Source organism: Dromiciops gliroides, chromosome 2 (assembly GCF_019393635.1).
Source record: "Dromiciops gliroides isolate mDroGli1 chromosome 2, mDroGli1.pri, whole genome shotgun sequence".
In the NCBI taxonomy this organism is placed as follows: Eukaryota; Metazoa; Chordata; class Mammalia; order Microbiotheria; family Microbiotheriidae; genus Dromiciops; species Dromiciops gliroides.
Window position 1 is genome coordinate 441220112 of NC_057862.1, and position 23841 is coordinate 441243952.

The 23841-nt window shown below is 41.0% G+C and overlaps 1 protein-coding gene and 1 pseudogene across 1 annotated transcript in view; one reads left to right on the forward strand and one right to left on the reverse strand.

Annotated features, from left to right (window-relative positions):
* NTSR1 (neurotensin receptor 1) overlaps positions 1-18096 on the reverse strand; it is a 138782-nt gene extending 120686 nt beyond the window's left edge. The window contains 1 exon segment of the mRNA XM_043984457.1: positions 16921-18096. Coding sequence (XP_043840392.1) covers positions 16921-17634 — 714 coding nt within the window. The 5' untranslated portion in view covers positions 17635-18096.
* A 4932-nt stretch (positions 18097-23028) lies between these two features.
* LOC122739085 lies at positions 23029-23282 on the forward strand (annotated as a pseudogene).
* Positions 23283-23841: the final 559 nt, after the last annotated feature.

The following is a 23841-nucleotide window of genomic DNA, read 5'->3' on the forward strand; positions in this document are numbered from 1 at the left end:
CTTCCTTCCTTCCTTCCTTCTTTCCTTCCTTCCTTCCTTCCTTCCTTCCTTCCTTCCTTCCTTCCTTCCTTCCTTCCTTCCTTCCTTCCTTCCTTCCTCCCTTTCTTCTATCCTCCCTCTCATCCCCCCTTCCTCCTTCCCTTCCTTCCATTTAAAACCAAGGTGAATTTAAAGTAGAACTATTTTTGAGTTACCAGGGCACAAAATGGGGAATGCCTTTAGCTTCTCAGAAATCTGTTACCTCTACAGAAGTCAAAGGAAAGTTTGCTGAATTTTACAAATTAACTCACATTTGAGTTGAGAATAAGCTAAAAATATTTCACCTGAAATACTTTTGCATAAGTCTCAGTGTTTTTCCCCCCCTACCACCTACATACTCTTACTGTCCCACTTATCTCAGGACTTCAAGAACCCATGATTTAATTGGGGTGGGCTCTACCTCTACCTATGTGAATGCCAATACCTTTATGCCATGGGTTTCTTTGTGCATTGATCTATCATCCAAATTCATCACTTTGAGCCTTTCTGAACTTAAGCTATTCCTCGGATGACATGGAAACTGTCATTTACTCAAAACTTTTCTCCCTTGGTAGGACCTAGTATTCGTATTTTGATTCCAGGTCAAATTCATGCTGTGATGAAGCATCAGAATAGGTTATAAATTGGAGCTTTTTTCTTTGTGCTTTAACATTGAACTATTCCCCAATGATAAATGGTCAAAGGCCATGAGCAAGCAGATTTTAGATGAAGATATCAAAGTTATCTATAGGCATATGAAAAAAAGTGCTCAAAATCACTATTGATTAGAGAAATGTAAATTAAAACCAACTCTGAGGTACCACTCCACCTATCAGATTGGCTGATATGACAGAAAAGGAAAATAACAAATGTTGGAGAGAATGTGGGAAAATTGAGACACCAATGAACTGTTGGTATAGTTGTGAACTGATCCAACCATTCTGTAGAGCCATTTGGATCAAATCAATTGGGCCAAAAGACCATAAAATTGTATAAAACCCTTCAACCCAATAATACCACTACTAGGATTATACCCCAAAGAGATAAAAAAGGACCTATTGTGCAAAAATATTCATAGCAGCTTTTTTTGTGGTAGCAAAGAATTGGAAATTGAAGGGATGCCCATCAATTGGAGAACGGCTGAACAAATTGTGGTATATGATTGTGATAGAATACTATGGTACCGTGAGAAATGAAAAACAGGACACTTTCAAAAAACTCAGAAGACTTATATGAACTGATGTAAAGTGAACTGAACAGAACCAGGAGAACATTGTAGATAGTAACATCAATATTGCATGATGATCAATTGTGAATGACTTAGCTACTTTCAGCAATACAATGATTTAACATAATTCCAAAGGTCTTAGGATTAAAATGCTATTGACCTCCAGAGAAAGAATTGATGGAGTCTGAGTTCAGATCAAAGCATGCTTATTTTACTGTGTTTTTATTGGTGCTTTTTTTGGGAAGCCCATGTTTTCTTTCACATGACTAAGGAGGGAAGGAGAGAACTTTTTACATGTAATTGGAAAAATAAAAATGAAAAAAATTAAATTAGTACTTCTTAAGAATCTTGAGTTATAACTGTATTATTATAGATTTTGAAAGCTCTTATTACACTATGACTATTCTTCATGAAGAAATTCCTATTCCGATCATTCTTCAGGCCTTCATTTCCCAGGAGAATACTTACCGATCTTGGGTTTAACACTCAAATGAATTTACACAATTCAAGATAAATTCTTTTCCTTTTCTAACATGGATGAGCCTCAGTTTGGTCATCTGCAAATTGAGAGGGTTGGATTAAATGATGTCCAAGGTCCTTTTTAGTTCTGACATTTTGTGAGTTTGGAACCTTCTTGATTTTTGCACTGACAAAGGCACAAATAGGGCTCCCTGTTACAGTCTGAAGCTGTCATTATTGAATCCTAGAATAGAATCCTAGCCTAGATGCCTAGAATCCTAGAATAGAAAAACACAAAAGAATCCTGGAATCAGATCATGAAATCCTTTTGCCAACATCCCCTAATCACTGATACTGAGAAGTCTTAGGGAAGAGGTCTTGTCAAAGATATAACTGTTACTCACCTCATGACACAAATGATCACCCCTGATTCTTTTTAGTGTTTTCTGTGCCCATGATCTTGAAGATATCTGCAGCAAAGCCTGGCACATAGTACATACCCCAGGAAACACACAGAGAACAGAACTCATAGGCACACAGGGTAGGAAGTCAGGATTAACTGAACCATGTGGCTGCACCACTCCACTGTGATGAAGTGCTAACATCTCCTCTCTTCTTCCCTTAAAACTATACAGTTTTGTCTTAACAGTATGAATGAAAAAGCATTTATTAAACAACTACTATGTGCCAACTACTGTGCTAAGCTCTGGAGATACAAATAGAAATGCCAGATAATCCCTGCTCTCAGGGAATTCTCATTCTGATAGAGACAGCATATGTGGTAGAAGTTCTTAACCTGGGGTCTGTGGATCTCACGAAAGTGGTCATTGTATAGATTTCAGGGACTTCGTTTATAACTTTAACGTTTTTTATAACTATAATTCAGTAGAATTGGGTTTTTGTATAATACAATGTGTTTTATTTAATGCATTTAAAAACATTACTTTGAGAAAGGATCCATAGACTTCACTAGATGATGCCAAATGAATGCATAGCACAAAAAAAGGTTACAAATCCCTGACATACTGGAAGATGAATTGTAATGCAGATGGAATAGCACAGCTATCTTTAGGGCACAGCAATAAAGCAGTATATTTCCTTTAGTGTCATTTCTATTCATAAAAATTGTATTTGTTTCTGGTGCTGAACCACTTTACAATGCCAAGGATTCTGGTGTATATAAATTTCTTTCCTGGGCCTTTAGTATCTGTGACTGCTGAGGAGAGAGGGGCTGCAGCACCTACAGAAGTGGTTGCTAGGTTAGCTCTCTATAGGGGTTGCTTTCCAGAATGATAGGCTCAAACCAGGGCCAGTGGTTTCAGGGGGAGGGTGGGGTTTGCTGTTCCCAAGACATTTGTATGGAGGATCTTGTGCTGCCTCCACTGGGATCTGAGGCAAAGTAGTGATGGTAGTGTTTTGGCCCTTCTGGAACATGTAGATATATAAGGTCTTTTGGCCATTCCATGAATAAGACACTCCATCTCCTGGCTCTCGGCATTTTCTCTGGCTGTTCCCCTTGCCTGGAGCACTCTCCCTCCTCTCCTCTGACTGCTGGCCTCTTCATTTAAGTCCCAACTAAAATCTCACCTTCTACAGGAAGTATTTCCCAATCACTCTTAATTCCAATGCCTTCCCTCTGTTAATTATTTCTTATTTATTCTCTGTCTAGCTTGTTTTATATATATTTATTTGCATGTTGTCTCCCTAATTAGATTGTAAGTTGTTTTTGTTTGTTTGTTTGTTTGGGTGGGTGGGTGGGTGGGGCAGTGAGGCTTAAGTGACTTGCCCAGGGTCACACCGCAAGTAAGTGTCAAGTGTCTGAGGTTGGATTTGAACTCAGGTCCTCTTGAATCTAGGGCCAATGCTTTGTCCACTATGCCATCTAGCTGCCTCCAATTTATTTTTTAATTTTTATTTCTTTTAGATTGTAAGCTCCTTGAGGGCAGGGACTTTTTTTTGCCTCTTTTTGGGTCCCCAGTGCTTATCATAGTGCCAGGCATACAGTAGATGCTTAATAAATATTCATTGATTGATCTTAAATACCAGTAGTGCAAGCTCTGCTTCTCCTTGCTTTTCTTTGATGCTTAGCATGAAAAAATAAAAGTGCCTGATGGTTACATCAGCCTACCTTCCTAACTTTGCAGCTCAGTTGCCCTGCTTTCCTTATTATATTAATATCTAGAATAGAACTCTCAAATCATAGATCTAGGAACCTTGTTTCACCCCCCTGCTTTTAGGTGGTAAATGTCAAAACCATCTAGCACTGATGATCTCTATTCTCCCCTTGAAGATCCCCAAGGATGGACTCCATATGTTCCCTTCATTGGGAAGTTTGGGGTGCTATAATGTTTCATCCCACCATAGTGAAGAAAAGAACACATGGAGACCACCCAGCACCACTATCTAAGTACCAAATCAATCCATCATTCAGTGTGAATAGTGCCTGGCTCATTTTTGAGGCTTAATAAATGTTTTTTGATTGATTGACTTAGGTTTAACAAGAGGCCACAATGTATACAGTAGTGTGAAAAATTCAATCACCACTTTTGCCATCAAGTAGTTAGTCAGTTCTTAGCTTCCATTATAGGAATCTGTCTTGTCAGATTTCAACTTACCTGAAATAACAAATCTTTTCTCCTCTATCACCTTGGATACTTAGTCATCACATAAGCAGATCCATTAAAAATAGACCAGGTAGCATATTGAGTACATAAAGCCCACTACACTCACATTATCATTAACATTAGCATACATGAATAAATACCTCAGAAAGCTATGTAATAATAACCATCCTTGTGTTCTTTGTATCTTCTGCAAAGGACTTCCCCATCCATTATTGCACTTCTTTTTTTAGAGATTATTGGCTAGAAATAGATTCATATAACTGCTCTTCAGTTCCCTTCTCCATGCCTCTTGGGAAACCCAAACAGAAATCAGTAAAGACAGGTAGTACCAGAGGAAGGATCAGAATGTGAATGATGGAATCTCAGCCCTGGGAGGGACCTCAGAAATCATCCATTTCAACCCACACCTGACTAAGAATTCCTTCTATAACATCCCAAATAAGTAGTCAATCTAACCTCCACTTGCATACCTTCAGGCAGCTAGGTGGCAAAGTAGATAGAGCACTAGCCCTGGAGTCAAGAGGACCTGAGTTCAAATGTGACCTGAGACACTTACTAGATGTGTGATCCTGGACAAGTCACTTAACCCCAATTACCTTAAACATCCAGGGCCATCTCCAGTCCTCCTGATGCATATCTTGCCATTGGACCCAGATGGCTCTGGAGGAGACAGTGAGGTTGGTGACCTTGCACAACCCTCCCTCACTTAAATCCAATTTAGTGCAAGTCATGACATTACCCCAATGTTATGGTCCTCTTCCAGAATGAAGGACAAACAACAGCAACAAGGTCAAAACCTTTAGTGATGAGGAATCCTCTACCTTTCTAGATGACCCATTTGACTTTTGGATAGTTCTCAGTATTACGAACTTTCCCCTAATATTGAGCTAAAGTCCTCCTATTTGCAATTTTTACTCATTCCTCTGCTGGGGCAAGGAGACAATATGTAGCATGGGAAACATCTATAGGCTAAAACAGCTAAGAGACATAAATTTAATATATCACATCAAAAAAATTCAGAAAGAGACCAGTGGCATAGTTACTTTCTTATTATCTGAATTTTTTTCTGGGTCAATCAAGTCAAATCAGTTGAGTTCAAGGAAGGTAAGCAACTTATTCATGGTCAGTGTTAGCAGCAGAGCTGGGACTTGAACCCAGATCTCCTTGTTTACATGCTGCTTTATATTTTATCTCTAGTTTGCTAACACGAATATTTTCTTATCCCAAATTGTTTTTGAGTTTGCCGATAGAAGACAATTTTCTCTTGCAATCCCCTAAACTGATGCTAAAATACTATGCTTAGGGAAATAGTATATGTTCAATAAATGCTTGTTCAATGAGTGAATGAATGGATTCTCCAAGGTAGGTTGTAACAGGAAGGGAGGGAAGCATGAACTGTAGAGTACCATAAGCCCGCAGCACTGAAAATGATGTATGGCATGGCTATTGTAAACTAGAGCTAAACAATTTTCCTCTCCTCATGTGGAAACAAATCTTAGCTGTGTTCAGTCCATACTGAATCATGGCAGACCTTAATGACCTGCTCACTAGCAAACTCACAGTTACTTATTGATTCAGAGCAGGTGAAATACTCACAATGGATTCCTTCCAGACTGTTTGGAGATCAACTTGCCCCAGGTTTGTCAAAAGGTGTCAAGTTTGTCCTACATAGTCATTGCCACCTATTCTGGGATGAAATCACCATCACTCACACGTGATCTGGGTGGACTTATTTGAAGTAAATTAATGATGGGAAAAAGGGTATCTGAGAAAAATCAATCATGTTGGCTTGATTGAAGGTGGGTAGCTTAACCTACCAAGCACCACATATAACGTTTCTCATTTAGTGTTATGGAGCTCTGTGTATTATGCTTAGTTGTGCATAGGCTTTATCAATGTTGGATGAATGAATGAAAGAAAGAAATTATTTTGGTACATTAGCAGTTGCTATTAAAAAAAAATCCCAAGGAGCTAATTTAAAATGGTGATTATGGTAACAGGTCTGATGGGATCTCTTTTTTGGCAATCCTTTGCTAGTTAGCTGAATTACTGTATGTACTTTTAAGTAATTGAGCTGCACTTAATTTTTTTAAGTTATAGTTCAGGTTTCCCCCTAATTGAGACTTGACTTGTCTTCAGTTAACTGTTTCTTTCTTTTTTTTCCAGGGCAATGGGGGTTGAGTGACTTGCCCAGGGTCACACAGCTAATAAGTGTTAAGTGTCTGAGGCTGGATTTGAACTTAGGTACTCCTGAATCTAGGGCTGGTGCTTTATCCACTGCACTACCTCGATGCCCACAATTGACTGTTTCTTCTAATTAATTTTCAGCTGTCTACTAAACCACAGGGTAGGTCCAATTTAAAGTTGGCATCCCTTGACTCCACGAACTTCTTTTCTTCACTCTCCTCCCTCATAATTATATGGGCACTTAGAGAATAACAAATCAGTTTAATGTTTTCCTGAGCAAGACCTAACAGGGAAAGTAGATGTGCTGCAAACCAATAATGGGAAACACAACAGCCACCATATAACAAATGGATTTCAAAACTGAGTGGAATTTTTGATAGTTTGAGCCTTTGTTTCAAACCTGTGTCATTGTCCACTTTCCTTTAGCATGGATAATTGAGCTGTGGCTATGTTTAGTTTTTCTCTACACACATCTTGGTTTTCTCAGGGGTGCTGTTTCTTAGTTATTTCAATAGTGACTGATTCTCTGTGATCCCATTTGGGGTTTTCTTGGCAAAGATACTAAAGTGGTTTGCTATTTTCTTCTTCACCTCTTTTTATAGATGAGGAAACTGAGGCAAACAGGGTTAAGTGACTTGCCAAGGGTCATACATCTAGTAAGTGTCTGAGATTGGATTTGAACTCAGGTCTCTCTGACAGAAGGCTGGACAGTCTATCCACTGCTTCACCTAGCTGTCTACTCTCAGGTTTCTGCAGGTTTCTACTCTTCAGGTATCCTGCATCTAGGATATGATTGTTACAGTCTGTAATGGGAACTAATTTCTACAGCTCACTTTTGGGAACTTCAGGGCTTAGCACTAGGTAAAGATAGTATTCTAACCCTGAGTGCCTTGCTATTGCTACATCTGCATAATATGCAATCCCCAGCAACCAACTCATAAATAGCATTCCATGGTTGACATATTAGATACATTGGTTCAGTTAGAGCTAGAATGGTGTAGTGGATCCAGAACTAGTCTGGAAGCAAGCAAGACTTGGGTTCAAATCCTGCCTCTGATCCTGGCACAGTCGATTAACTTTTCAGTACTCTAGGAAGCTAAGATGAGAAGGTTATGGCCTGCTTTGATAGAAGGAATATCCATAGTTGAGAGTTCCCTAAAGGAATAAAGGAAACTAATGACCATTTATTAAGTGCCTACTATGTTCCAGGTGCTATGCTAAGGGCTTACAAATATTATCTCATTGATCCTTATAGTGACCCTGGGAGGTAGGTACTATTATCCCCATTTTACAGTTGAGGAAACTGAGGCAAACAGAAATTAAGTAACTTGCCCGAGATCATATAGCTTGTAAGTATCTTGGACCAGATTTGAACTCGGTTCTTCCTGACTCTAGGTCCAGTGTTCCATCCACTATACCATCAAGTGGCACAGTGGTCCTGAAGTTGGGAGTACCTGAGTTCAAATGTGACCTCAAACCTTCTCTAGCTGTGTGACTCTGTGCAAGTCACTTAACCCCAATTGCCTTAAATATCCAGGGCCATCTCCAGTTGTCCTGATATGTATCTTGCCACTAGACCCAGATGGTTCTGGAGGAGAGAGTGAGGTTGGTGACTTTGTACAGCCTCCCCTCCCCATTTAAATCCAATTCACTGCAAGTAATGACATCATCCCAATGTCATGGTCCTCCTTAAGAATGAAAGACAAACAGCAACAATGCCTACTTGTGAAACCACAGGCTTGGTCTCTATCTCTAGACTTTTTTCTTCCAAACTAGATCAGGAAGCAATGTACTAAAGGAGGGTAACATCATTGGAAAGTATAGCATTTACATTTTAATGTATTTTGTGTGCATGCGTGTGCTTGTGTGTACATATGTGTGTGTATGCTCATGTACATGGGTGTGTGTGCCTCCTGAGAATCAGAGTCTCAGAATTTCAGGGCTAAAAGGTAACATAGAGACTATATGCTTTTAGAATGTGGAAGAGAATACTGGGGCAGCTGAGTGGTATAGTGGATAAAGCACTGGCCCTGGATTCAGTGGAACCTGAGTCCAAATCCAGCCTCAGACACTTGACACTTACTAGCTTTATGACCCTGGGCAAGTCACTTAACCCTCATTGCCCCACCAAAAAAAAAAGAAAAGAAAAAAAGAAAAGAATACTAAGATCCCAAAGGGTGAAATGACTTGTCTGGGGCTTTGGGGTGGCAGCCCTAAGGAGAAGGCCCAGAAGCTGGTCTCTAGATCCAGAGGCCAGAATACTTTTCCCTTTTCCCCACTGACTCAAAGCTATCAGTTTGATTTGGTCCAGTTGGTGCACATCACACAGACAGTTCCCAGATACACAACTTTATTGCTTGGCATCATGTGCCTTTGATTCACTGAAGTTTCTCTCTGGGTCAGCTCCAAGGAATTCCATGCCCAAGAAGAGAAGAAGAAAACAGTCAACTCCCATGCTGGGTCTGCTTCTCTCTTCTTTCCATGCCCAGGGACTAATGAGCACCTAGGCTTCCAGGGTTCTCTTTATTCTAGTTCTGGGAACTGGCAGCTGATGCTGGCACTAACAGAAGGGAGGAATTGAAAACTTTGTCCATGGCCTGCTCCAAAGGCCACTACATTTGCTGCTGGACATAAATCCAACTCTCTCTCATCTGCCTGAACCAAGGATTAGCCACAGATAATCCAAAAAATACATTTCAGCCAGCAGCTTCAAGCTTTCCCCCCTCTCTAAGTCATCAGAAACAAGACCAGGGAGACAAAGGAAGTGATTTTCACCTTTGTCTCCCAACATTGACTAATTTTCCCATGGGGAGACTAGTGAGAAATTGTCCCCAAGGTTGGGAGGAGAAAGAAGGAAAGAATCAGAAGTAATTAGAAATAGAAGGGACCTGAGAAATTAGTTAATCCAGCTCACTTCACCCATACAAATCCACACCCACAAATTATGAATGAAGAAAGAAAATCAGAGAGGTTAAGGCACTTGCCCAAAGTCATGGTTCATATGACAAGGAATCTAGAGCAAGAGAAGTCTTCTGAGTTCCAGGTCAATATGTGAAAAAAGCAACAAACTGGGTTATCCAACCCTGAATGATTGAGAACTGTTGTCACACAAACACACACACACACACACAATCTAAATCTTCATCTGAATCATCTTTTGAACCCAGATTTAGCATCCCATTGGAGTTGAGAACCAGAAGAGATGATAATAGCAGTTATATTAATGTAGTACTTTATGGTATACAAAGTATTTATAGAATTACCTTGTGATTGTAAGAATTGTATTGCATTGTAAATATTATTCTCATTTTACAGATAAGAAAATGGAAATTTGGAGAGGTTAAGAGATTTGTCCATGGCCATACAGCTAGTAATGGCATCCTTCAAGTCTTATGACTTTATGTCTAATATTCTTTCCACTAGATAGATCAAACTACCTTGTGATGAGTTAAAATTGCAGTGGAAAGGAATCAAGTTAGATGGCTTCAGGGAGGAGATGGGGCTGACATGAGACTTCTAGATAGAGTAGAGAACTGAATCCCTATTACTTCCAGCATCAAATACCAGCTCCTCTGTTTGTCATCTAAAGTTCTTTATTTAAAGCCTAGCTCCTTATCTTTCTGACCATCTTATCCATTACTCCTCTCCATTCACTTACTTCATGGTTCAGTTACACTGGCCTATGTGTTGTTTCTCACATTCGACAATCCATCTCTCACATCCATGTCTTTGCACTGGATAGCCTCCATACCTGGAGTCCTACCTTTCCCATCTTCACTCCCTTAGATTCTCTGGCTTGTATGTATGTGTGTGTATGTGTTTGTGTGTGTCCACATAGTGATGTCATTTTGGTTTTCTTTAAGAACAAAAGACAATCAACTGTGTGTTTTTATGTGTATACACACATATACTATTTCTTATCTATGTACATATTATATCCCCCCAGGAGAATATAACCTTCTTGAGGGAAGGGATTCTTTCCCTTTCTGCTTGTACCCTTGATACCCAGCACAGAGTCATGTGCATGGAAGGACAGGTAATGCTTATTGAATTAAATTTAATTAGTATGGATAGCTCAGCAGAATTCATGGCCAGTGACAGAGGGAAGGACAGGATGATACCTAGAGAGCTCTCACAGTACTCTTAGACAACGACTTTAAAACTCCATTAAAGTAGCTACAGGACTTGAGTTATTTCTCAGTGTATATGATTATAGAATTATAGATTTAGAACTGAAGGGACATAAGAAACCATCTGATCTGATTTCCTCATTTTATAGATGAGAAAGTGAGGCATGGAGAAGTTAAGTGACTTATTCATGGTCACAGAGGTATGGTCAGAGTCAGTGAAAACACACTCTTTCTTTCTCCCTGTCTCCTTCTCCTTCTTACCATTTCTCATTTCTTTCTCCATCTTGATCCTTCCTTTTCCCCCTCCTTTCTTCCTTTCTTGTTTCCTTCTTTCCTTCCTCCCTCTCTCCTTCCCTCCCTCCCCTCCTTATTTCCTTCCTTTTCTCCTTTCCTTCCTCCCTTCTTCCCTCCCCCCTTCCCTCCCTCCCTCCCTTCTTTCCTTCCTTCCTTCCTTCCTTCCTTCCTTCCTTCCTTCCTTCCTTCCTTCCTTCCTTCCTTCCTCCCTTTCTTCCCTTCCTCCCTCCCTCCTATCTTTTCTTCTCACATTGTTTTTTTTTTCCTCTGGGCCCTTCAGTTCTCAGGTTATAAATTTTAGGGTCTTAGGCATTTGTAATAAAAGACCTAGAAGGCATTGCTAGCTGTATCAGCAAATAAGTGTCCCTCTTCATCTGTTTGGTCTGTCTGCCATTCCCTCCCTGCAAGGTCACATAGCACATTAAATATACATCTATATTAAGCAATGATTATCCAAGTTGCCCAGTGATTTTTATTACCAAATCACTTCATTTCTAAACATGACTTTCCTTTGAAAGGCCCATAACTGAATCTCAGAAACTCACTGTGGGGCTGCTGATCCTGCCAGGCAGTGTTTTGGAGAAAGCAGCCTTTTCAGATGGGTGCTTTCTTGCATTTCCAAATGTGGCTGTTTGAGAAGGGAGTACATGAGACAAGGGCTTTCAATACCTCCTTGGCAAAGAGGTAGCTCGGTTTAAATATATTCTGAAGATTTCCCTGAACTGTGAAAGGGCCTGAAATATTTTTTGAATGGAAAGTAAAAAGTCACAAGCAAGAAATCCACCTTGTCCATCAGAAAATCAACCCATAAGCATTTATGCAGCACTTATAATATGTCAGGCACTGTGCTACAAGCACACAAATACAAGCAGGGATATAATCAGTCCCTCAAGAAGCTTACATTCTAATGGGGAAGCTGAAAGGAGAGAAGAAGATAGAAAAAGTCCATTTGCAGCCTGGGAGGAAAGCCATCCAATCAGAGGGAAAGGCTACAATGGCAGAGGGAACTTCTAAAGAGTGAATTCCAGGGCTGGAGTTAGCTTCCAGATTGAAGAGGTTTCTGGGCCATGGGAAAGACAATACAGAGTGAGGCCTGTGAGAGGCATTCTGGGATATATGATGGAAAGAGCTGTGACCTTGACTTAAAATTATGAGATAGCTGGTTTTTGAATGCTGTCTCCAGCTTGAAATAGTAGTGTGATCATGGGCAAATCCCTTAATGTGCAGGAGCCTTGTCTGTAGGATAGTGCTACTTGTGGTCCTACTCAGCTCGAGATGAGATCATTTACATAGAGTGCTTTGTAAAATGTTAAGCTCTCCCTAAAGCTCAGCTATTGCTTTTATTAACTGGACAAATTATGAGTGCAGAAGACTGTCTGAAGTATAAAAGTTATTCATAATGAAATCAAATTGAATTATTTTCAAATACACACAGTGGCTTGGAGTAGCCAGTTTCAAAGACCTAATTCAATGAATTATAATAACCCACATTTACATAAAACTTCAAAGTTTAAAAATTTCTTTACATGCACGTGCCACTTTGTACTTGTAGCAACCTTATTGGGGGTGGGGTAGTTTCTATAGATATTTTCATTTTCACTTTACAAGACTTTGAAACAGCAGGTGACTTTCTTATGACTACACAGTAATGAATCAATTAGTATCCATCTAGGAAGTGTTAAAGCTGAGATTCCAACTCAGCTCTCCCTTTTCTCCAAGTCCAACACTTTTACAATACCAGGCTGACTCCCTGTGAGTACTGAAGAATCCTTTGTAATGAGCACATAGATTATTTCTGGCAAATATGTGCTGCTAAAGTCCTTTGAAGTGTACTTGAAGGCATTTTTTTCAACTAGATTAAGTCAGTAGGCATTGGCACATTTAATTTATACCTATCATTACATTAGACTTTATCTACAAACAAAAAAAATGGGATGAAACTCTTGACCACTAGTATATTATGTTCTAATTGGAGAAACAATCAATTGACAGCATTTATTAAATGCTCGGCACTGAGGTTACAAATGCAATGGTGAGATTGTGTCTGCCCCGAAGGAATTTATATCCTGAGTACTAGCAGTGGTAGCTCAAGGGTAAAGGATGTAGATCAATTTGGACCGGTTAATTTTAGGGTCAAAATTCTGAAGGGAACGGTAGGGGTGGGAGCGGGAGTGGGATGTGTATAACATGGTCTGAGTCAGGAAGGAAGAATAGAGTAACTAGAAATTTCAATGAGGATGGAGAACAGGCTTAAGTGGGTTGAAGCACAGAGGGATATGGAAGTTATGGTCAGGCAGAGAAATTTTAGAATTATTGATTATGCAGGTGCAACAATCGTAGGTGAACAACTATATCAGTCTTCCTATGTGTGACAGAGGTCAATTCAATGACACAAATCATGAGAGTTAGTGAGCAACTGGAAAGCAAAGGTATTAGAGAGGGAACCAATGCATAAAATGAAGTGCCTTAGTATAAGGGTAATCACTGAGGTGGAGAGGAAGGGAGTGAGAAATTTCTTCTTGAGAAACAAAGAAGATTGTTTTGGGAAGCAATAAATAACAGGATCTGGAGTGGGTGGGTGCCATCTTTGCATGGCATGAAACTCCATAAAGGAGAAGTCATTTGAGTGAATGTGGCAATTTCAGAAAGGAGTTAAAAGTATTCTTATTTCTTCTTCTGGTTTAGTGTGAATATTGTTGTTGTTGTCTATCCTTTGTTCTCAAAGAAGATCATGACATTGGGGTGATGTAATGACTTGCACTGAATTGGATTTAAGTGAGGGAGGGCTGCCAAGGTCACCAACCTCACTTTCCTCTCCAAGGCCATTTGGGTCTAGTGGCAACACACACACACACACACACCAGATCAATTGGAAATGGTCCCAGTTGTTTTAAGGCAATTGGGGTTAAGAGAAATGCCCAGGATCACATGGCTAGTAAGTGTCTAATGTGAAACTTGAACTCAGGTCCTCTTGACTCCAGGGCCAGAGTGCTCTATCCACTGTGCCACCTAGGTGCCATAGTGTGGTGAATATATGTGGGGAGGGGGTGAGAAAAGGAACACCTAGTACTTGAGAGGAGTACTAGGGATGTGGTGCCTTCTGGGAGAGAGCTATGAGATCTAACAGGAAGTGCTGGCTCTCACCCCTTTCCCCCAGGGCAGACTTGCCAAAGATTTTACTATTGTGGGAAACTCCCAGTGTGGAAATGTTCTTCACTAATGCAGATCAGTAGTTTCTTTGCAACTTAGAGTTTCAATAGAGCACTAAGAAGTGACTTGCAGATGGTCACACAGCTAATATGTATTAGAGTCTTAATTTGAAACCTGTTTTTTCTTGATTCCAAGGCTGATCTTTTATATACTGCCACTCTGCTCCTCAAAACATATTTTAAAAATTAGAGATAGCAATGTAAAGGGGGGTATTTAACTTCTTTGATAATATTTATCACATTCTAACTGATACTATAATTTTGGGGGTATATGCCCTATCCTTCTCCCCGAATCCCATCAGATTCTAAGCACCTTAAATTTTAGAGACTGACATTTTTCATCTTTTCATCCCCAACACCAGAGCACTGTGATTGGTAAGTACTAGGATTTTTTTTTTTTTTTTGGTGAGGCAATTGGGGTTAAGTGACTTGCTCAGGGTCACACAGCTAATAAGTGTTAAGTGTCTGAGGCCGGATTTGAACTCAGGTCCTCCTGACTTCAGGGCTGGTGCTCTATCCACTGCACCACCTAGCTGCCCCAAGTAGTAGGATTTTAATAAATGTTTGTTGAATTGTAATAGATAAACTCTGTTAGGCATTTCTGAGAAAGAAGAGACCAGTTTGGGTTGGATGTTTCTCAGAAGAGATGAAAGTTGGTCTGGGTTTTGAACTGTTAATAAACCTTATCCCTCTTGCTTAAACTACTAATTTACTTAGCACAGGGCCTAATATATTGTATGGCTTTAATATTTCTTTGCTGAGTGAATGAATTACTAAACCAACCAACCCATGGGTGAAAGTTCCACTTAAAGCTGGTGTGGTCTGAATTAGCACTCAGCATAGTGTTTGGGTATATTAAAGTAGATTGCTTAAGACCTTTTTTGTTGAATTGTATTGAATTTTGCTCTATTTGAGAAGTTGGAAGGAGTTTACCATCCAAGTTGAAGTGAAATTAACAGGCAAGGCAAGGGTTTGAAATATTTCCAAAGGAAAGCGGCTGCTTGTCTCACTAATGGGCTCTGCAAAGGTCCTTTTTCTAAGCAAAATCTAGATCAAAGACAGGCTCTGGGAACTAGCTTATGGAAAAAGCAAAAGTATATCCAGTGGAATAAAGAAATTAATTTCTTGCTCTTCCTCATATTGCTCTCTTGGCTTCTTTGTTTTTCTGGAAACTGTACAGGAACAGGACCCTTTTATAGAAATGGGATAACAATTCCCTAACTGATGAGATATCTCGCAGTGAGGCCCATATGTAAATAGAAAAGGGGGGCACAAGGGATATGTGTGAGCATGCAAAGAGGTCAGAGTGTTTAACTGCAGCGTCAAAGTGCACTACCTCTAAAATCCCTACTTCAAGCGCGGAATTTGCATTTAAATAATAGCTCTCCGCAGGCATCTTGGTCCCTGCTAGCACTCATAAATTGGTGAAAAGATCCCTTGTTAGAGTAGAGAAAAAGCAGCACCAGGTCCCAGCGGAGAAATGCCAGCTGTAGGCATTTGGGAAATCAGAACCCAGCGCAATCTCCAGGCAGAAGTACAGGAAGAAAATTGGAGGAGATGTCCCCCCTGAACCCACAGCACTTAGTATATCTCTCACCAGGAGCGGAAAGTTGCAGGGTGAGAAGGTGCGAAGCCCAGGCTCTCTCTCAGCTCTCCCAGTGGGTTAGGGGGCCAAAGAGGAAGGAAATGGGCTGGAGACAAGCAACCCCATGAGGGGTGTGAGTGGAAATAGTAGCCCTGGTATTTGCTACTTATGTGATCTTGGCTGTGTTCTTTGACTCCCCTTGGTCTGTTTCCTCATCTGACAAATGAAGGGGCTGGGTTCGGCAATTTCTAACGTCTCTTCTAATTCGAAATCCTTTGATTATGAGCACGCACTCCACTGCCCAGGGCAGAGACTCGGAAGTTGGGGGAAGCCCAGCGAGGTGACAGTAGGAGTGAGGGGAACAGGAGGAAGCCGATGGATGACTGCCCCCTTCCCAGTCCGTAGCTTTTACTGAGACAGTAAAGGCCACCTCCTCTTTTCACTGCCCTTAACTGTCACAGTCGAGGTCTGACTACCCCTTTTATAGTTTCCCTTCGCAGAGAACTTTGTGAAAAGTTTAGCTAGCACTTGGAAAGGACCTTAGAAATTCCGACTCCAACAACCTCATTTTACAGAGACGGAAACTGGGGTCCCAGGAGCTAACTTGACTGACCAGGGGTTGCAAGGTTTGTTAAACAGGACTGGAAGTTGAACTCAGCTCTTCTGCTTGCTTGTGCAGGTCTCTTTCCACTACAGCAAAATGCCGCAGCTCCCTTTACTACCCTGTCACTTATTAGAGTGGGTAGAAGGAATCTACTGGTACTCTTCCCTCCCCTCCCCTCCCTTCCCCTCCCTACGCTCTCCCCTTGAAAGCTATAGTGAAGACTTGAGTTACCATCCCTGAAAAAAAAAAAAAAAGGACAAACCAGTACCCTGTGGCAATAGAAAAGCGCCTTTTTGCGGGGCGGGGAGCGGGGCGGAGGTGGTGGTGATGAAAATGAAGGTAGGAAATAAGTACGGTTTTATCTAAACTTTACCCTAGCCCCCAGCACAGTGCTCAGCATACAGGAAGCGCAAAACAAAACGTTTGTTGAATGAATGGATGATTGGATAGATGGGTGTTATTGGTTGTGAGACTAAGGCTGAAGAGAATGGATCTTCGAGATGAGATGATGGAGCAGGAGGTTTCCCGCTCCCCCTTCCCGGACAAGGATAAACGTGAACTGGGGTGGGGGGCGGCTCTCACCTGGATGACGATCTTGACCGTGGAAGCATCTACAATAGTAGTACAGATGAGGCCGTTGGGGTCGCCGGGGCTAGCGTTGACCTGGCCCATAGTGAAGAGCATGGGGATGGCGAGCAGGAATGAGAGGAGCCAGATGCAGCTGATGAACTTCTTGGTTCGGCTCCTGGACATGATGCTCTTGGCCTTGAATGGGTGGCAGATAGCCATATAGCGCTCCAAGCTGAGGCTGGCGATATTGAGAGCCGTGGCGTAAGTGCAAGCATCTCGAAGGAAGTAGTAACCCCGGCACACGGCGTCGCCGAAGGCCCAGGGGTGGTGGACCCAGATGAAGTTGTAGAGCTCTATGGGCATGGACAGCAGGAGGATGAGCAGGTCGGAGAGGGCCAGACTGGCCAGGTGGTAGTGGACGGTACTCTGCAGGTTCTGAAGCGACTTCTTGCGCACCAACGTGAAGGCAGTGACCGAGTTCCCCACCGTGCCCACCAGGAAGAGCGTCAGGTAAACGGCAGTGACTAACACCTTAGAGTAGATGTCTGTGTTCACGTCCAGGTCAGTGTCTGGGGTGAGGAGCCTCTCGGACGAGTTGGCTGTGCTGTTGCTGTAGCCCGGGGCCAGGAGTGCCCGGTCCCCTACTCCGCCTTCCGACGGCTCCAAACTGAAAGAACCTGCTTCTGCCTGGCTGGGGGGCGCAGATGCGGTGCTGTTGAGGCGCATGTTGGCCGGCGGGGCTGAGGGAGAGTGGGGCGTCCAACCCGACAGGGAGGAGGATTAGGAGGCGGCCGCGGAGAGCCCAGCCTGCTCTGCTGCTCGGGTCTGTCTCTCTGTATTCTCGTTCCCCTCAGAGACCACCTCCCTCCGCCCTGCAAAAGCTTTCACTGTCAGGGGCTCCGGGGCAGCCGTGTGCGTCCAAGGGCGGGCGGTGGAAAACACAAGGCAAGGGACCCCCAGGCTCTGTCCTCCTTCGGTATTTCCAGAAGAGTAGTTAATACAGCCAAAAGCCCAGTGTCTTCGTCTGCTGTGAGGCGGGCTCCGGCGTTGGGCTCGCGTTCCTGGCTATGGGACCTGGGCTACGCCAGAGCCAGCGGTCCTCCTCCAGCCTTTCCCAAGCCTCTCCGAGCCGACTCCAGAGCGCCTCTGACAGCGAGAGAAGCTCTCACAGAAACACACCCGCGCGCACTTACGTACACACACACACACACACACACACACACACACACACACACACACACACACACACACAGCCCCCACCCTTCTGCGCACACACGGTGAGACAGACAGACACAGAGAAACAGAAACAGAGGCAGGGACAGCGATAGAGAGACAGCCACAGAGAGACAGACAGAAACAGAGATAGACAGAGGCAGGGAGAGAGAGGAGAGAGAAAGGAGAGACAAAGACAGAGACAGAGACAGACAGACAGAGGAAAGGAGAAAGAGGAGAGAAAGGAGAGACAAAGAGGCAGACAGGAAGAGAGAGACAGAGAGGGAAACAGAGGGACAGACAAATAGAGACAGAGAAAGACAGAGAGAGACAGAGAGACGATAGACAGAGACAGACAGAGACAGAGAAAGATAGACAGAGAGATGGAGAGAGACAGAGATAGACAGACACCGAGCTAGGAGAGACAGAGAGAGAAGCTCAGCTTCCCCCCCCCCTCCCCCCAGTATCACTACTTCCCAGCACCAGGTTAGTTTGGGTGTGGGCAAAGTGGCTTAGCCCTGCTATACTGTAGTAGGATTGGGGGAATCTGCTCTGTTTTATATTGTCCAGTAAGTAGGCTGTGGAAAAGGGATCATCTATGATTCAACCAAAGCCATATTCAACTTCTGTCCTTCATTTGGAGGAATCTGAATCCTAGCCAGGGGAAGAGGAGGAAGGAAAACACTGCATCCTAGGAAGCTTTCAGGGGGAACTTGACTTATGCTCCCTTCTCAAGGAGTTGGCTTATGTTACTCTGGCTTTCCTCTTCAAATGTTCACCTTGAATTAAAAACTCCACAGTGAGATGTTGAATGCTTTCAGAGAAAGGAGATCATTACTGGCACCAGGGATGAGGGTGACCCTCCCTATCCCCCTGGGGACCTGTGAAGCTAGGGATGATGCCATAGATAATCTTTCTGAAGGCTGGTGTAGTAGAAAGAACCACAGACTAGGAGTGAAGAGTCCTGGGTTTCATGCACTAAAGCCATTTGAGTCTGATTTTTCTTACCTGTCACAGGAGGAGAGAATAATATTCCTTGTGTATTAACTCAATAGGCTCCCTGCCCAAATGCATGTCATAACCTGGACAATTTGTTTGTATTCTTCATCCACTTTGTCTTCCCTGTGTGGATTAATCAATTGACAAATAATTTTAAAGGCCTACTCTGTTCCAGGCACTAATGCTAGACATCAGGATACAAATACCAAGAATGAAACAATTCTTACTTATAAAATGCTTACATTCTAATGAAGAAACAGCTAGAACACATAATTTTGCACGGTATAAACATAAAAAGAGTAAATATAAGATAAATCTAAATTGTTTAATGAGGGAGGGCATTAGCAAGTGAGGGAATTAAAAAAGACCTTCTGTAGAAAGTTGTGCTTGATTAAGTATCTTGAAGGAATAGAGGGATTCTATGAGGTAGGATTTGGAAGGAGGAAGAGAAAGACTATTCCAGATATGGGAACAGTCAGTACAAAAGGCACTGAAATAGGGAATGGAATTCCACAGAGTGACAGAAAGGACATTTTGGCTGCATAACAGAGTACCCAAAGGGGATTTATATATAACAGAGTGGAAAGATGGGTTTGGGCTAGATTGTAAAGGGATTGAAAAGCTAAACAGAGAAATTTATATTTTATCTTAGAAGCGATAGTGAACTACTGGAATTTATTGATCAGGGAAGTGACATGGGCAGATTTGTGCTTGAGGAAAATAATTTTGGAAGCTTTGTTGAGGATAGATAGGAGGAAGGAGACAATTGAGGCAGGTAGATGAACTAGAAAATTGTTTTAAAATTTATTTTATTTCTAGTTTATGGAATAAAACAAACATTTCCATAACAGTATAATAAAAAGATAATTGCACATGAAACTGGAAATTTATTATGTACAATTTGCTATTACTTTTAAATATATAATAAAGTTATCATGTAAATGTCTTTTTAAAAATTCCTTCCCCCCGCCCTTGAGATGGCTACCATTAGAAATATGCATATATAAATATATATATAATTATATATACACATACATATATATGTAAAATCATTCCATACATACTTCTATTTATCAGTTCTTTCTCTGGATGCAGATAGCATTTCCTTTGCAGTTAATTTGGCAATTTATGATAGTCAAAATAACTTAGTTTCTTTTAAAACAATATTGCTGTTACTTTATACAATATCTCTTGCTTCTGCTCATTTTGTTCTTCATTATTTTGTGCAAGTCTATCCATATCTTTCTAAGATCATCAAACTGATAATTTCTTACAGCATAGTAATATTCCATCACAATCATATACTACAATTTGTTCATCCATTTCCCAATTGATGGGCATCCCCACAATTTCTAGTTCTTTGCCACCACAAAGAGAGATGCTATAAACATTTTAGAACATATAGGTTCTTTTCCTTTCCCCTAATCATCTATGGAAACAGATCTAGTAGTGCTATTGCTGGGTCAAAGGAAGTTGTTTTTATTAAAAATTCATTTAACAGTATTTATTTTTTCCAATTATATGTAAAGATAATTTTCAACATTCATTTTTGTAAGATTTTGAGTTCCAAGTTTTTCTCCCTCCCTTCCACTGAGACAGCAAGCAATCTGATATAGGTTATATATGTACAATAATATTCAACATATTTCCACATTAGTAGTGTTGAGAAAGAAGAATCAGAACAAAAAAGGAAAACCACAAGAAAGAAAAAAAAACAAAAACAAAAGTGAAGATAGTATGCTTTGATCTGCTTCAGACTTCATAGTTCTTTTTCTGGATGTGAAAAGCATTTTCCATCATGAGTGTTTTGGTATTGTCTTGGATCATTGTATTGCTGAGAAGAGCTAAGTCTCTCACAGTTGATCATGGAACAATGTTGCTGTTACTATATACATACAATGTTCTTCTGGTTCTGCTCACTTCACTCAGCATCAGTTCAGTTCCGGGTTTTTCTGAAATCTGCCTGCTTATCATTTCTTATAGCAAAATAATATTCCATTACGTTCATATACCACAACTTGTTCAGTCATTCACCCATTGATAGGCATCCCCTCAATTTCCAGTTCCTTGCCACCACAATCCAAGGCAGTTTAATAACTCTTTCACCATAACTCCAGATCACTCTCCAAAATCTTTGAATCAGTGCACAATTCTACCAACAATGAACTGGGGTCCCAATTTTTTCCACATTTCTTCCAATATTTGTTGCTTTCCCCTTAAATCATTTTACCCAATCTGATAGGTATCAAATGATATCTCAAGGTTGTTTTAATGGGCATTTCTCCAATCAATAATGATTTAGAGCATTTTTATATGACTATAAATTGTTTTGATTTCTTTAGGTAAAAATAGCCTGTTCATATCTTTTGACCATTTATCAATTGGGGAATGACTTGTATTCTCTTAGGTTTTACTGAGTTCTCTATATAATTGAGATATGAAACCTTTATCTGAGAAACTGCCTATGAAATTTTCCCTGAAATTTTCTGCTTTCCTTCTGATCCTCACTACATTTGTAATAAAAATTATTCATATTATACCTCACTCTGCCTCTTATGTATTCATAAATTGTTCACTTGTCCATAAGTCTGATAAGTAACATATTTCATGATCTTCAATCTTTCTTGTAATATCTCTTTATGTCTAGGTCATATATACATTTTGAGCTTATCATGGTAAATGGTGTAAGATATTGGTCTAAGCCCAATTTCTGCCATACCACTTTCCAGTTTTCCAAAGAATTTTTACCAAATAATTAGTTCTTATTCCAAAATTTTGTCTTTATACTTGTCGAATACAAAGTTATTATATTTATTTGCTGCTGTAAAGTGTATGTTTATGCTGTTCAATTGATCTATCTTTCTATTAGCCAGTATCAGATAGTTTTGATAAGTGCTACCTTATAGAATAGTTTAAGATCTGTTATAGTGCTAAACCTCCTTCCTTTACATTTTTTACATTATTTCTTTTGATATTCTTGACTCATTGGCTTACTAAATGAATTTTTAAATTATTTTTTCATATTCAATAAAATAATTTTTGGTTATTTAATTTGGATGGTATTAAATATATAAATTATTTCAGTTAAATTGTCATTTTTATTATGGTGGCCCTACCTACCCGTGACTATTAATATTTCTCCAATTATTTAAATATTATTTTAGTGGTATAAAAAGTTTTAAAAATAATTTTGTCTATATAGTTCCTGGGTTTGTTTTTGGCAGGTGTACTCTTAGGTATTTTATACTGTCTAGAGTTATTTTTAATGGGCTATCTCTTCCTATTTCTTCTTTCAGGGTTTTGAATTTAAGATGTCTCTGGAATATCCTATTTGAGATATCCATAGACTGTTGCTGATGTGGAATTAAAACTCAGGGGAGAGACTGGTGCTAGATATACATAATGTCCCTTAATACTTTGGTGGCTTAAACAGCTTTAAGTGGCCTAATAGTTTAAACTTCTCTAAGACTTTTGGGACATACTATGTAGATATGGAAGTTGCATAAAAATGACAAATCCAGCGGAGGTGAGAGGATCACTGAGAGAAGGCAAAAGGACACAGGAGAGAGTCTTGGGGAATACCCACTATTAAAGGCTGTGATATAGATGATGAGCCAGGAGAGGGGTATCATCCCAGAGAAGAGGGATGGGTGAACAGTATCAAATGTACCAGAGAGGCTAAGTTGAATGACGACTGAGAAGAGATGATCGTGTTTGGAAATTTTTTAAGGGGCAGCTAGGTGGCGCAGTGGATAGAGCACCGGCCCTGGATTCAGGGGATCCTGAGTTCAAATCCGGCCCCAGACACTTAACACTTACTAGCTGTGTGACCCTGGGCAAGTCACTTAACCCCAATTGCCTCACTAAAAAAAAAAAAAAAAAAAAAAAGTCATTGGAGGGGCTCGGCAGCGGCGGCCGCCATCATGTGGGAGAAGAAGCAGCCGGTGGACCTGGGGCTCCTGGAGGAGGACGACGAGTTTGAGGAGTTCCCGGCGGAAGACTGAGCTGGTTTAGATGAAGACGAGGACGCTCATGTTTGGGAAGATAATTGGGATGATGACAACGTCGAGGACGACTTCTCCAATCAGTTACGAACTGAACTGGAGAAACATGGATACAAGATGGAGGCCCGGTGCTGGGGGAGATGGAGGAGCGTCCCATAGAACTGTCCGCAACACTTGGAAGACACGGCGGGAGGGAGGGAGAGGAGCCAGGGCTGGCAGGGACCTGAACCCCGCAAGGCTCCTCCTCTGTCTGATACCGGAATATATTTTCATTTAAGGTGAATAAGAATAAATGGTTTGATTCCCGCTCCCCCCCCCAAAAAAAAGTCATTGGAAACTTTAGAAAGAGCAGTTTCAGTTGAGTGATAAGGTTGGAGACCAGATTGTAAAGGACTGAGAAATGATTGAGAAGAGAAAAAGAAGAGGCAATGAGTTTAGTTGAGAAAAGGGGGAGAGATATATGACAATAACTTAAGGGGATGGTAGGATCTAGAGAATATTTTATATGAATGAGGAAGATTAGTATATGTTTGAAGGCAGTAGGGAAGGAACTAGTTGATAGGGAGAGACTGAAGATTAGAGAAAAAGGGGGCAATCTGCTAGAGAATATGGGAGGGGAAGAGGTCAAGGGTACAAGATATATATATATATATCTTGTACATGTGCTGTAAGAAACGATGAGCAGGAGAATGTTAAAAAAAACCTGGAAGGACTTACA